Raw genomic sequence first — 14,100 nt, forward strand, 5'->3', positions numbered from 1 at the left:
GCCACACTGCTCCCTGGCAGGTCCCTGGGGCGGGGGGGGGCGGCGCATGCGACTCTGAGAACACAGACTGCTCGGCAGGCTCCTGGGGCCCAGGCAGGTGCCCTTCAGCAGAAGAACAAGCCCTCACCTCAGGGCTGTTCTCTCCTGGACCGAGTGGCAGCCCAAGCCCCAGGATGTCCAATGGCTCCCATGGGGCCCCAAGACTGATGGGGGGTGGGGGGTGTCGGGGGGGGGGGCAAGGACAGTTCCAGCCTGTTGTCGGCCCTTCAGGCAGACGGGCAAGTTCAAACCACCGAGTTGGAACCACCGACAGCGAGTGAGGGGTTAAGAACAATTTCTGGTTTGCATTGGATGATTTCCTGGATCACTCACTCGGCTGCGCTCTGCCTGGCAACACTCAATTCCCTTCCATCTCACCCTCGGGGCATTTTCCTTCCGTGACACAAAGGCAGGGAAGGCTCCCGAGTCACAGGGCAAGGGATTGCTCTGGGTTAAAGGATCTGCAGCCTCAGAGGCCTAGCACTACCAGGAGACCGCCAAGTAGACCGCAGAGGATTGTGGGGAGGGGGGTTCACAACCACCTGGGTACCAGCACCTCCCACCAGGGTAGCCAACACTGAGGGAGATGCCACCAAGTGACAAGTGACTGCACTCGGTTAGCAAGCCCAGGGCTCGAGGCCTGGCCATTAGGACTGTCTGCACTCCTTACAGCCATCCCGGGACTGCCTGCAGAGCCAAGCAAGCCTGCCACAGACAGGTCGCCTCAGCTGTCACGTGCTCAGGCCAGAGGCGGATGGCGCACTGAGCCACTTGTCTAGTTGACCCTGAATTTGTAGGAGAACACCTCACACCTTTCCTCCCAAGCAAAGCTGTGGTCAGGCCTAAAAATACCTCTCAATTCTTGCTCCTTCGGTGGAGGGTCTTTCCCAAGGCCACGCTGTGAAACACCAAGGCCTGACAGCTCAGCCTGTCACCCAGCCCTCCCCAGGGCGCAGCCCCTGCTGGGATAGACGGGGACAGCCCGGACCTGACAGGCTGGCGGCTCAGGCCCGGGGCTGAGAGACTGCAGTCCTGCCAGAAAGGAGGACGTTCTCAAATGAAGGACCACAGTTTGGGGCCTGGACAACAGGAAAAAGTTCTCATGGCCCCAGTTCACATGAAATGAAGGGAAAGCCACGGAGCTTTAGCAGGCAAGCTTTTCAATGTTCGAAGCTTCACCAAGCAGACCTACTTGAGAAGATAGGAGAATGCCAGTGTCTGCCAAGTCAACGAAATGCAGCCTGACATCCCCACACGGCAGCTGAGGGCCTCGGCGCTGCTTTTCTGGATGGAGCGCACACAACACGGGCCTGAACTGCACGGAGCCATTATAAGCAGACTTTTCCTGTAGATACAGTACTGTATCTCTTACGACTTTCTTAATACATGTTCTTCTCTCTAGCTGACTCTACTGGAGGAACACAGCACAGGATACACACACCAGATAAAATACGTTCGCCTGGGGCGCCTGGGTGGCTCAGTGGGTTAAAGCCTCTGCCTTCAGCTCAGGTCATGATCCCAGGGTCCTGGGATCGAGCCCCGAATCAGGCTCTCTGCTCCGCAGGGAGCCTGCTTCCCCCTCTCTCTCTGCCTGCCTCTCTGCCTACTTGTGATCTCTGTCAAAAAAAAAAAAAAATACGTTCGCCTGTTCATGTCAGTAAGGCCTCTGATCAACCAGCCACCAGTAGTTCAGTTTTGGGGAGTCAGAAGTTCTATGTTGATGTTCAACTGTGTCAGGGCAGGAGGGTGGCCAATGCCCCTAACCCCTGTGTTGTTCAGAAGTCAACTGTAAGCCACAGACCACCCTCTAACGGCCCCAGGGCTGTGGCCAGCACCAGCCTCGATTAACAAACGAATACTTTCAAGTTCAAAACTTTTTGCACACCTTCTCCAGAGTGGCATCAAATGGGGCTTCAGACCCTTATACGGTCAAAGTGACAGAAATGGTCTGGCCTGGAATGGACAGTTTTAACAAGTGAGAATGGTCTATGGTCTCTGAGGTGCATGGAAACAACCTGTTTTTGTAAGTGACTCCTCACCAATCACCCCGCCCTGTGGGAGCCTTGCCGTCTCTGACAGAGTTAGAGGAACCGCTTCCCGGCCTCACCTGCCAGAGCACCAGGCCACAGTGACCACTCTCCACCCGCGCCTCAGCCCAAGAGAGAGGAGGATCCAGGTGTCAGGGGCACTTACCTTCCCGGTGTCCTCTCCAGGCCCTCTGGGTCTCAGGAAGTGGTTCTTGTCAGCCCCAGGAGCGCTGGGCTCCTCATTGTCCTTCACAGGAAAATCTAGCTTCGTCAGCCTTTGGGCCACCACTAGAGATACAGACAGCAGTATGGTAATGTCCCCTGACCAGCCCACCTGCGCTTCCCAGCCGGGACGCCCCCAGTTGCTCCAGCACTGCGATGGGGGAGCACAGGAACCTATAAGCATGTGGGTCCCTGGGCAAAGAAAGCTGGCTCACCCCAGAACCTTCCTGAAGGTGCCTTTCCTTCAAACACCATGGCAAGTGCCACCACACTGGGCCTTACGGTGCCAGCTGGGTACTCCCCAACATCTTGGTCACTGCCTGCCCCAACCAGGAAGAAAGGCCTGGCTCCTTCCAGAACTGGTAACAGTAGTTTCAGAGAACCTAGAGAAAGAAACAACTTGGCTTTTCTACCCAATGAGTAATTAAACTCTTCATCCTCCAGATTTCCATCTGAACCGAACATCAGGTCATTTCCTAGAAACAGCAGGTTCACGGAGGCAACGGGGAAGAGTGAAACCACTGCACGTGCAAGGACTGGAGACACTGAGTGGCCAGGAAAGAGGGGCAAGGATGTAGGTGGAGGCAGGGAGGCACATCAGGGACCAGCACAGAGCCAAAGACCACCACTTCGTCACAGAAGTAAGGACACAGCTCCCTCCCCATCCAGGTGTCTAAGTAGAGGAGATAAAGGAGGCTCCCAGAGCAGAGCACTGGGAAGAAAATCCTGTCAGGGGAATCTAAGCAAAAGGCAAGAAGGCAGGACAAGCACCGGGTGAGTTGAGCTGCCCCACCCTTCACCCCTGGGGGGACACAATCCACGTGATTTCTGCAGGAAAGCACCAGATTTTCCACTCTGTGGAAACACAGGGACTGACACACACAACGGCACCGAGACAGCACTGCCGTACCTTCAGCCCTGGCTGGGGAATGACCCGTCAGTTTCCCCTGAAGGCCTAGACAGGGATCTCGGATGCGTGGGTAAGACGGCTCAGGGGTCCGGTGCCCGCGCTGAGTCAAGACAGGCTGTCCCGCAAAGACCCCTGGGGCCTTGCATCCCAGTGGCCACGCTGTGGCATTTCCGTGAGCTAAGGGCTATTACTTCAACAAGCCCTCATTAAAAACCACACGTTAGTCAACCTGTTTGTTCTTAGGAAACAGGACACATCTTCAGGTTCCTATCTTCTTGGCAACAGAGAGAAAAAAGATCTGGTCTCTTAAACCTGGGACAGGTCAACTACACACAAAACGCAGAAACACTGAGGTGAATTCCATGGTTGAGGAGACATCTTTATTGGGCTCAGCTTGCTACATATGTCTCTGCTTCACTTTCCTCCTCAACCAATGGACACCAAAGGCAGAGGAAGACAACCTGTGGCAATGTACGTCCCAGGTCACCATGCAAATCCCAACGGAACTGTAACTGGAGAGGGGGGCTCGGGAAGGACGACCCAAAGTTATTTAAGAGTTGCAAAATTCTTCTGTTGTGCCAGGGGTTGGATGAGCTGTGGTATGGTACCTGAATGACTTGTTCCTCGCACGCAACACATCAAAGTACAGATTTTAGAGATTCATTAAACAGATTTTTATTGAGCACCTACTATGTACACCAGACACTGATCTAGGTGCTGGCAATACAGCAGAAGACAGAACAGACAAAAATCCCTGCCCCTGTGGAGCTCCTGGAGTAGACACGATAGGAAAACCGATCCATGGTTAATATGGCCGGTATGAGCCAAACAATTCCCCTGAGTAACAAATGGATTCCCTATTGCTTAAAACAGAAAAAGTCAATGGAAGTCCCTAAGGGGTCACCCAAAAAGAGCCTGCTTCGCTCCCAGGCCCATGCCTGAGAAAGCCAGGGCTCCTGTCTCCTCTTTATCACTGTTTTAGAGGGAGAGGCCAACACTTAGGGCTCCCCAGGGAGTACATTTTGAAGTCTAAAGGACATTTAAAAGTCCATCCCAAAGCCAATGGCATTTCCAACCAAAGAGTAAAGCAATAGTTGTGCAAGTTTGTTTCAAGAATCAAGACAAAGTCTCTCAAACATGCAATTCACTGGAGTGGAACATAACCTGGAGATCAGAAGAAACAAAGAGAACCACAAAACTAAAATTAAAATGTTTACAGCATTAGAGTTTAAGATATTAAAACGAGAATGTAAGAAAGTTTTTCACGTAGGAATACATTTTATCCTTGGCCCAAAAAGTAATCAAATACTTCCTATAAGGTAGGTTGGTAGCTTCAAATGCCGGCAGAATGATGTCAAATTTAAAAGGTCTGTTTCTCTAAGGTAAGACAAACCTGGAAGCATCTGGTCAAACTTGGTTTCATGTAATGATTTCAGGTACGAAGGTTTATAGCGGTCTGCCGAACTTCATGAAGCAGAACAGGGTTCACTGGCTCACTGAATGGAAGAACCAATTCAGAAACCAAAACGGAAGCAACAAGGAAACCACACAGCAATACACGAGCAGCAAAAAATAAGCTACAATAAAACCTCATTAATTAAAATTCATTAGGACAAGGTGAGTTTGATTCGGTGAAAAATGTACTTAAATCTAAAAAGAATTGTTATATTTTCCATGAAATACATGCGTATATATTTCACAGATAAAGAGTAAAACGAATATATCTTAAAAAAGGTGTGGCCTACAACGATCTCCATGGAAGGTATTTACGAAAACTGAAGAGTGATCAGTAATGGGCATGTCAATTGGAAAAAGGGTGCTTTTTAAAGAGCTTTTAAAATTACTTCACTAGTTCAGATACAATAGGCTTCCTGACATACTATCAACGGTCTCTACCAAACCCTTCAGCTTAACTCATTCTCTTAAATTCCGGGAGGAATTAATGAGGTTTTACCATAGAAAAACAAACACTGCAAAGGCTGAGTGTCCAGCGTCAGCCATCCCGAGACGCCAGTGCCGAAGCTACAGCAGCAAAAGGACCAAACAGCAAGAGGCAGGAAGCAGAGAGCCAGACCCAGAGCAAGAAATCCTCACAACACCCACCAGCGGTTTCCCTCCTCACCAGCAACAGTGAACAGCGATCTTAAAGGGAAGCAGTAAAAGCACTACTTATCAGGGAGGCACAACATTTTCTGTTTCTTGGGGACAGAGGGAGGGAGCCAGGTATCTGGACGCAGCCGCAGTGCAGAGCCCCCGACATCCGGGGGGGCTCCAACAGCACACGGGACCGGCGAGATGCATCTGTACTCCAGGTTTCCGAATGACATGATTACAGTGAAAAATCAAGCAAATCAAAACCGAAACAACCAATACATAAACCCTGAGCTTCCACACTCTTCTTCCATGAGAGATGCTGACGCAGACCATCATTATCCAGGAAAATGCAGCTTTCCATACAGTTACATCTCCAAAGGCCTCCCAAAGAGGTTTATAAAGTAAGTTATTCTAACCCATGTACATTTAACTTTGGAATGATGGAGAGACACACAGATATATGTAAACATCAAGAGAATCACTCCACTTCCTGTCTGGGTCCAAACCCATCCAGGCTCGGTTGGGAACAGTAGGGGGCCGGGGCCCGATACAACAGTGAGATGCAGGAGCCCACATGGTGCCAGAAAAATCGGCAGGAGACAAATCAAGAAATGACTGTACCAAGTGTCAGGAACTGGTCACCAGCGGTAAGAATGCTTTAAATACACTTATCCCAATAAAGACGAGTAAAAAACAATCCCATTTCAGCTTTAGAAAGAGTCAAGTCACTGAAATTTGATCTCTTGAAGTTGTCACCATCCGCTTGGATGAGGTCTTGAAGGTTTTCCACTTTTTCTCCACCCAGTTTAAGAACACATTGACTAGAAATCTGTGATAAGAATTTAGTAAAGTCTTTTCCCTCCTGTTCCTCATTATGCCAACGCAAGCACTGGAAAATTCCAAACAAAATCAAGTTAGTGGTACAGAAAGTTCATGAGCTATCTGTGTGAATATTAAGTATGACAACAATGATGCAAAAGCATGAAACTGTGAACTTCTCACTGTGGTCAGTTTCTTTGCTCTGCCAGGCTCGTTCAGTTAAACTTTAAAAACTGACTGAAATCCAAACAACAAACTGTCCTTACCCATGAGAAACCTATTCCTATCTGGCGCTAGACCTGGGACTCAGAAACTGGCCTGCTCCATGGTGGGCCAAGAAGGTTCCCCCACAGAAGGGCATGGAGTCCCGGCAGCCCACTGTCCCCCGCTCCCATACACACATGGCCTGCCCGCTTCCCTCACTCACACTCCACTAACCAGGGCAAGACAGAAAACACAAGGACCCACCACTTATAGCTTCCTGTGCGAAGTATTTGACGTCCATGTCCTCGTCTTGACCTAACTTCTGTAGCACTGGCTTCACTTCCTCCTGCAGAGCACTAGAACCCAACAGTATTGTCTGTGAGAAGCAGTCCTCTGGGCCAGAGAAATGCTTTAAGGTGTACATGTTCTATGGTAACTTGTCAAGTTTAAAATTTAAAAAATCATAAATGCTTATGCAAGATACCTGACAATTACTTATAGTAATTTCTAACCCTCCAGAGAACTCTCTCCAGACAATGGTCTACACGTACAGAACTTTGACACAAAACGGCAGAGTCACACCCTCAGAAATGGTCGTCAAATTACTACTTCCTTTACACCGACCCCTACCTTAGGTCAAGTGACAATCACTAGACTTAGGTTATGCTCTGACTCCCCACTATTAGTTGAACACTTAAGTCCTACTTCTTAAACAAGACTAATACCAAAATCTTACTCAGTATCTAGAATTGGTCCAATTTTCTGAAGAGATTTGGCCACATTGAAACGGACATTCGCTACTTGGTCTCCTGCCATTTTCAGTACGATGGGCAGCATCTGCTTAGTGGTGATTTCCTGACCGCAGGCTTCAGACAGCGCCTTGAGAAAGAATTGATAGTATGTTTAAAACTTTCAGGTTTGTTTCATTTTCGAAAAGGTTTCTTTGAGAGAGAGAGAATGCACACACGCCAAGGGCACACGTTGGGTGAGGGGCAGAGGAAGAGAGAGAATCTCAAGCAGATTCTGTGCTAAGCCCAGAGCCTGACTCAAGGCTCAATCCCACAACCCCAATATCATGACCTGAACTGAAATAAAAAACTGGACACTTAACCAACTGAGCCACCCAGGTGTCCCTAAAACACTTTCATGTTTTTAAATATCCCCAAATCCAGAAAGACAAATGAATATTTTAAAAGAAAGTAACTAGGGCACCTGGGTGGCTCAGTCATTAAGCATCTCCTTTTGGCTCAGGTCATGATGCCAGGGTCCTGGGATCGAGCCCAGCGTCAGGATCCCTGCTCGGCAGGAAGCCTGCTTCTCCCTCTCCCACTCCCCCTATGTTCCTTCTCTCGCTGTGTCTTTCTTTTTTTTTTTTTAAAGATTTTATTTATTTATTTATTTGACAGACAGAGATCATAAGCAGGCAGAGAGGCAGGCAGAGAGAGAGGAGGAAGCAGGCTCCCTGCTGAGCAGAGAGCCCGATGCGGGGCTCGATCCCAGGACCCTGAGATCATGACCTGAGCCGAAGGCAGCGGCTTAACCCACTGAGCCACCCAGGCGCCCCTCGCTGTGTCTTTCTGTCAAATAAATAAATAAGATCTTTTTTAAAAATAAATAAATTTTTTTTTAGCATTCCAATACTCTAGGAATTAAACCAGAATTCGCTGACTTGATTACTGATTTTAACATGAATTTAAAAACTGACATTTTCAGGGCACCTGGTGCTTTAGTGTCTAAGCTTAGCGGGAAGAGCCACGTGATACTTACGTTAATGCAGAATAAAGTGGTCATTCTGTGCAAGTAATTAGGATCATTTGCCATTACTAGCACTTTGGGAACGATGGTATTCTGGGCCCACTCTATACCAAATTTCTGAACGAGCTTCATGAGGTTGCTGGTGGCAGCTTCACGGATGGCATACACTGGCAGGAGAGAGGAAGGGCACATGTCATGCTGCTTCCAGCAGAAGCATAACCTAGTTTACTGACCTCATCATCCAAGAGGGGCCAAGACAAAACTCTACCAACACTCTGAATTTACTCCAACAACAGTGGCCAACATGCTCAGACAGGACTCGTAATAGAATGATTTGGTCTTTTCATAGGTGGAAAATACATAATTTGTCCAAGAAAAAGGAGCCACAGAGCTCACGACAGGCGTCATTAGTCAACAACACTGAGTGCCTACGGGTGCTAGGTGTTAGAAAAAGAATAGAGAAGACAGTTCCCCACGCTCTGTCGGAGAAGTGAAAGCTGCCGGTCCCCCAGAAGTCACAGAGGGTAAGACTGGTCAGCATGAAGCATGAAATCACGTAGCAAAGATCGTGAGGGCCGTCAGAGTTTAGAGAAAAGAGAATAGGGAGGTCCAGGGAGCTTCAGTAAAGAGAGGCCAGGCACTGGACCTCAAAGACTGATGTGTGGAAGTGGAGAAAAGAGGGGAGGAATTCCTGAGAGGCCAGAAACCAACGGAGCTGGGCACAAAGGGGAAAAACTGCTGAGTGCGAGACCGCGAGGCTGGACAGTCAGTGCGCTCAGAACACAGAGCACCTTGGGAGCTACATTCAGATTTTGTTAAGAAAAACAATGAGCTTTTAAAGCAAAGTTGTGACCTGATGACCAATGCAGTATTTAAGCAAGATAATTCCAGCAGCAGCAACAGCAGCAGAGCAGAGAAAGCCATCAGGGAGGTCATGCAGAGGCCGCTGTGGTCACCTGCACGACAGCAAATAACCACCTCAGAGCAACTTGCCTCTTTTCCCTTAAAAGGTTTATGTTGACACGTGTCACATGTCTTCTGTGAATAAACGTGTGTCCTTTAACATCTAGTAACTCCCTGTAAGATCATTTATCAAGGACATCATAAATCTAGATAATAAAAGCCTGAGCTACTATTTTTCAACGACTCACTGCACAGCTCCCAATACATTCAATACGAAACCTGACCAATGCCTATGGGAGAAGCAGCCAGTCAGTGACAGCCAGAAGCACTCTCCATGGGGCAAACGCAAGTCAACTGTTTTACCCATGCTACTGATTCCCTCCCTTCCCATTCATGGTCTTTGTCTTGAGCACAACTCCCTCCCTACTCCTCCCCCTACGTGTCTGTGTCTTGTCTAATACTGTTTCTTAACTTGCTAGAGATTCTTCCCCTCTCCACGCCATTACCACAGGAAGGGACCTCACTGCCAGAGTAACCAGAGACCGCGCACACACTCATCCCTGACAGACCTCAGCTGTGCTCGACTGTACTCGGCCCGGCATCCACTATTCTTGGCTCCTCTCAATTTTGTGCCAAAAGAATGTAAACCACTCCAGAGCTCTACCTGTTTTGTTTTGTTTCTCCCCCTCTCCCCTCAAGGTCTGATGGACTTGCAAGGTTCCTCTGAATCCCAAACACACTCTGTATGCTCACTCGGACACCTTATCCTTTCTCCGTAAGAAATATATGCCCCCTCTAAACTCTTCCCTCTGATCAACACGGTCCACTCAACCTCAGGAGAAGAGGGGACACTTTCTTCCTGATACTATTCCAGATTTTTCACAATATTCTTTCAGTAGTTTAGTAACCAGGAAAAATGTTTCAAAAATGTAACTGATCAGTGATCACTACACAGTAGTTATCTACAGTGCAAAACAAAGCCAACAACAAAAAACCCATGTGACTAATTAAGTACAGGACAATTTCAGAGCTGACATTTCATGGAGGCAAAGAATGTTTCCAATGCCAATTTAGTATACTGGCGTGCTGCCACAGAGAAAGGAACAAGGGTCTCTCTTACAATCCCAAACTGGAGAAAAGATATCTGAAAAGTGAGGAGAGTAACTGACTTGTACAGGCGGAGCAATCCTACAGAGAAAGGGTGTGAGGAATTCAATTCTTTGTGGAACATTAGGACTTTAAAAGTTCCTCAGAATTTACCTAAAAATGCAAGCTTTCAAGTAAGTATACAGAATGACCTGCTGAGATGTGTCCTTCCCATTAACATTACATATGTATCAGAAATAATACAAGCATTACTTTCCTAAAAGGAATATCTTCCTTACAATTTACCAAACTTAAGTTTCATTTAAAAGAAAAAAAAACTGGCCATAAAAAGGTACCTTTAGAGGGCAAGGAAAAGAGTCTTCACATCTAGTCTGCAAACACTGAAATCACCCCCATATATATACTTCACTGTCTTAACCATATCATCTTCCACATGATCCAAACATGCCCCTAACAAAACCACCTCCATGTAGAAGCAGACACCAGTATCCCACTCCTCCCAGATGCGCAGGCATAAGCATCACAGGGAACAGAGATACACTCAACACATCGAGTCTGAGATGCTGTGAAGCGAAACAGGATGCCTAGCACATGCAACAGAATACGGAACCAAAGCTCAGGCAGGACACTGTAAGCCCCAGGGCCCCCTGTGAACAGATGTGAGACCACGCCAAAGCTGCCAGGCCTGCACAAGGGGCCTGGCAGTGAATCTCACTAGTCCAGAGGGCACCCCTCCCACCCGCCACTGCCTGGCAGACCGGAGGAGATACCCGGACCTGAGACCTTGGCAAAAAATGAACTGCTAACCAGTTAACATGGAAGGTGGTTTCACAGACAACAACCACCACCTTGTCATCCTGATAAGCAGCTTTCAGTAGCAGTTTGTGGCACTGGAAGAAGAGGATTCTGTGAATGTTGAATTACATTATAAATATAAAGAGAAGACAAATTATTTTCAAACTTATTTTCTGAAACAGGGCTTCCACCTGAACCTGCCTGAGCTCGAGGCACTGGCAGCAGCCAGGGCACACAATAGGCCAGCCTTTCACCAAAACCAGAAATCTGCATCTCCCCCCGCCCGGCCCCATCCTCAGCCATAGCCGACGTCTCCTACTGCTGGACCCCTTTACTGCACCACTGTGTACCTCCTTCTCTGAGTCACCTCAAAGAAGCCTAGCAGCCACTTCCTCACTGGGCCTTCCATCGGATTCCAATCCTTACTCAACCCAGTCTGTGATGGCAAAAGACTCCAATGCCATGGCCAAGCAGACCTTGGGATAAGGAAGGAGTGTATGTAAAAAAAAGACAGTCTGAAAATAACGTAACAGAATGCCTAAGAAACAGAGCAGAGATTATTTAATGAAAAAATAATATTTAAGATTTTAAAAAATGGTAGTAATGTCAGTAATGACAGTAATGTCAAACTTGTGTTCAAAGGAAGCTAAGTGGACTTTAATCAAAGCCTTTCTTTATCCCTACATTAATAGACAAAATGCCTGGTCAGATTAGGATTCCTTTCTTAAAAAAAAAAATATATGAACAAAATGAATGTATGTAAAAACATGGGCCTTCCATAATAATCTGTTTAACTTACTCACCATGGTCCACAAGCCAGGCCATACATAAAGAATTCAGCTTTTCGTCAAAGAACTCCACACCCTATAGATACAGAAGATTCCATTAATACGTATCTCCAAAGTTCAGAAATCAAGGTGGTCTATTTATATTACATCAAAATGACCTAAAAGCTAAAAAAAAAAAAAAGACATGTTTCCAAATAAGCTGAATGCATGAACTAGCCAGAAAAGGCAAGGCATGGAATTTGATTTACAAACTGTAAGTCTATAATCATAAACAAAAACCTAAGTGAGATGACCCAAGCCCTGCTAAGTGGGAGAGAAGAGGGTGGCCAGGAACCAGACACAACAGTGCAGACAAGCTGGAAGAATGCACCGTGGACGGTTTGCCAAGCAGTATGGAGGTTATTTGTAAAAATGAGCTAACCCAGGAAAATACCTGTCAATAATAATAGTTCTCAACTTTTCCCCTTTTTGGTTAATAACATAATAAATCCTTAAGGATGAAAAAGCTGACATCAAGAAACTGGGAGATCCCCAATTAAAGAGAGAATGTCTGGGATGATGGGAGAAAGCAGAGGGCAAATAAAGCAGGGACAAGGCCCCAGGGTGGAGTCACGGGGGAACCATCCTGACCCTCCCGGGTCTGCTCTGCCTGCCAACAGGCAGCCAGCCCGGCACAGGCAGACTCACACACACCAACTCTGTGGCACTCAGGCAACACGTGGGACAGAGCGGGGACAGCTAGTGCCTCCTCTGTGGGGTCTGCAGGTTTCACAGTTTTATTTCTTTGGATGCTAAGAAGTTATTGACCAGTGAGTATATATTTTAAATAAAGAGATACAATACCAAGGGTCAGTGCTTGGAAAATACTGATTTAAGAAATGGCTTTATAAAAATAACAGATTATGAACAGGTTTTAGCATACATGTCAGCCTTCAAAGATATCCTTTTCAGTTCAGGTCATGGATTCTTCAGGAGTCCTAATTTTTATTTCCCAAGTTTTGTGGTTTAACTTTATATCTATTCACCATGGTTCACTAGCCAGGCTCTACAATAAACCTTGAAAGAACTGTATAGACTAACTACCTGATATAAAACTCTACACAGATTAGAAGAAAAATAAGAATAAAATATATAATACTAGAAGAAGTTGAAAATACTGAACAAAATGTTCATGACGTTACAGGTCATCCCCTGCCAGACAGGTATGAGTCAGCGAAACTCACCCCCACCCCCGCCCTGCCTCCATTCTCCTCCACCACAGAGCTACAAACCTCTGCCAACTTCCCGGGCCAGAGGGGAGCAGAGGCTGAAAGAAATGATACTAGAACTACCCCTCCCTCTGGACAGCTGTTTCAGCTTTTAGCAAACCAGTTAGGCACTGCTGCTTTCTACTCTAGAGAGGAAAATGCAGGACAGTCACCAGTGACAAAGAGAAGGTGACCTTCAGCGCTTGGGAGTGTCAGAGAACAAACACTTCACCTGACCCCATAAGCTATTCACTGCCATCTGTTTTGAATGAGACACTTCAAATTTTATAAAACGTAATGCCACCAACATGCACAGGACACACTTCACAAACTTAGTATGTCAAAGTAGGCAACAAATTCAGTGGTCCAAGAAAAAAAAAATTAATCCCACATGCTGTGATCTCAAAGTAATGGAAGGAGGGTGAGAGAGGACACACACTGCAGAATGTCAGCTGTCAACTGACAAAGTGCAGGAGCTACTTCAAAAAAAATTCAGGTATTCATTCATTCAACATTCAACAAATGTTATGTGCCTAATTCCCGCTGGGTTCTGCCAAGCACTGCAAGTGAGACACTCCACACGGCTGCAGCCCCGCAAGAGCTCACTCGTCTCTCTCTCCAGCTAGACGTCAACAGCACGTGCTCCCGACAGCGCATGCGCAAATCAAACCTGAGCCTACCTCGAGCACTTCATAAAAAAGAAAGGATGTGGCTATAATACCAAGCACTGAAATTTTAATTAATGTGATGATCAGTTAGAGTAAATGAAAATGAAAACTGGAACACATAATGTGATAATGTGATCTCTAGCCTCCAGACTTCGTACTCCGTTCCCCTGTGATGAAGCCTCAACTCCCTTTCACCAGAATGCAGGAAAAAGGGTCATCAGGGACATTTTGCTTAGAATATAGGCAAACAGCTGCCGTGAGCAAAAAGCAAAGTTCTTTTCTCGGCTCACTATTCCTTCAGAGACACTAAACATCATACTGTGATATTTATTTATCAAGACACTGATTCTTCTCTGGCTTTGCTTTTAGGTAGCCATAAGGTGAAATTTGTTTCTATAACAGCCCTTCGCTAGCAGTTAATGCACTACTGAATATAAAAACCATCCTACAGGCAACGAGGTCAGACCCTACTTTCATGCATCTGAACGATCATAATCCTGTGGCCTCCTCCATGCCACCGTC

General features: G+C 46.8%; 1 protein-coding gene across 1 annotated transcript in view; it reads right to left on the reverse strand.

Moving 5' to 3' along the window:
* The window catches only part of PPP2R1B (protein phosphatase 2 scaffold subunit Abeta), a 32,533-nt gene that overhangs the window by 5,880 nt on the left and 12,553 nt on the right, over window positions 1–14,100 (reverse strand). Inside the window, 5 exon segments of the mRNA XM_047691663.1 lie at window positions 2,233–2,354; window positions 6,580–6,671; window positions 7,052–7,194; window positions 8,083–8,237; window positions 11,679–11,739. Coding sequence (XP_047547619.1) covers window positions 2,233–2,354; window positions 6,580–6,671; window positions 7,052–7,194; window positions 8,083–8,237; window positions 11,679–11,739 — 573 coding nt within the window.

This window comes from Lutra lutra, chromosome 10 (assembly GCF_902655055.1).
Source record: "Lutra lutra chromosome 10, mLutLut1.2, whole genome shotgun sequence".
In the NCBI taxonomy this organism is placed as follows: Eukaryota; Metazoa; Chordata; class Mammalia; order Carnivora; family Mustelidae; genus Lutra; species Lutra lutra.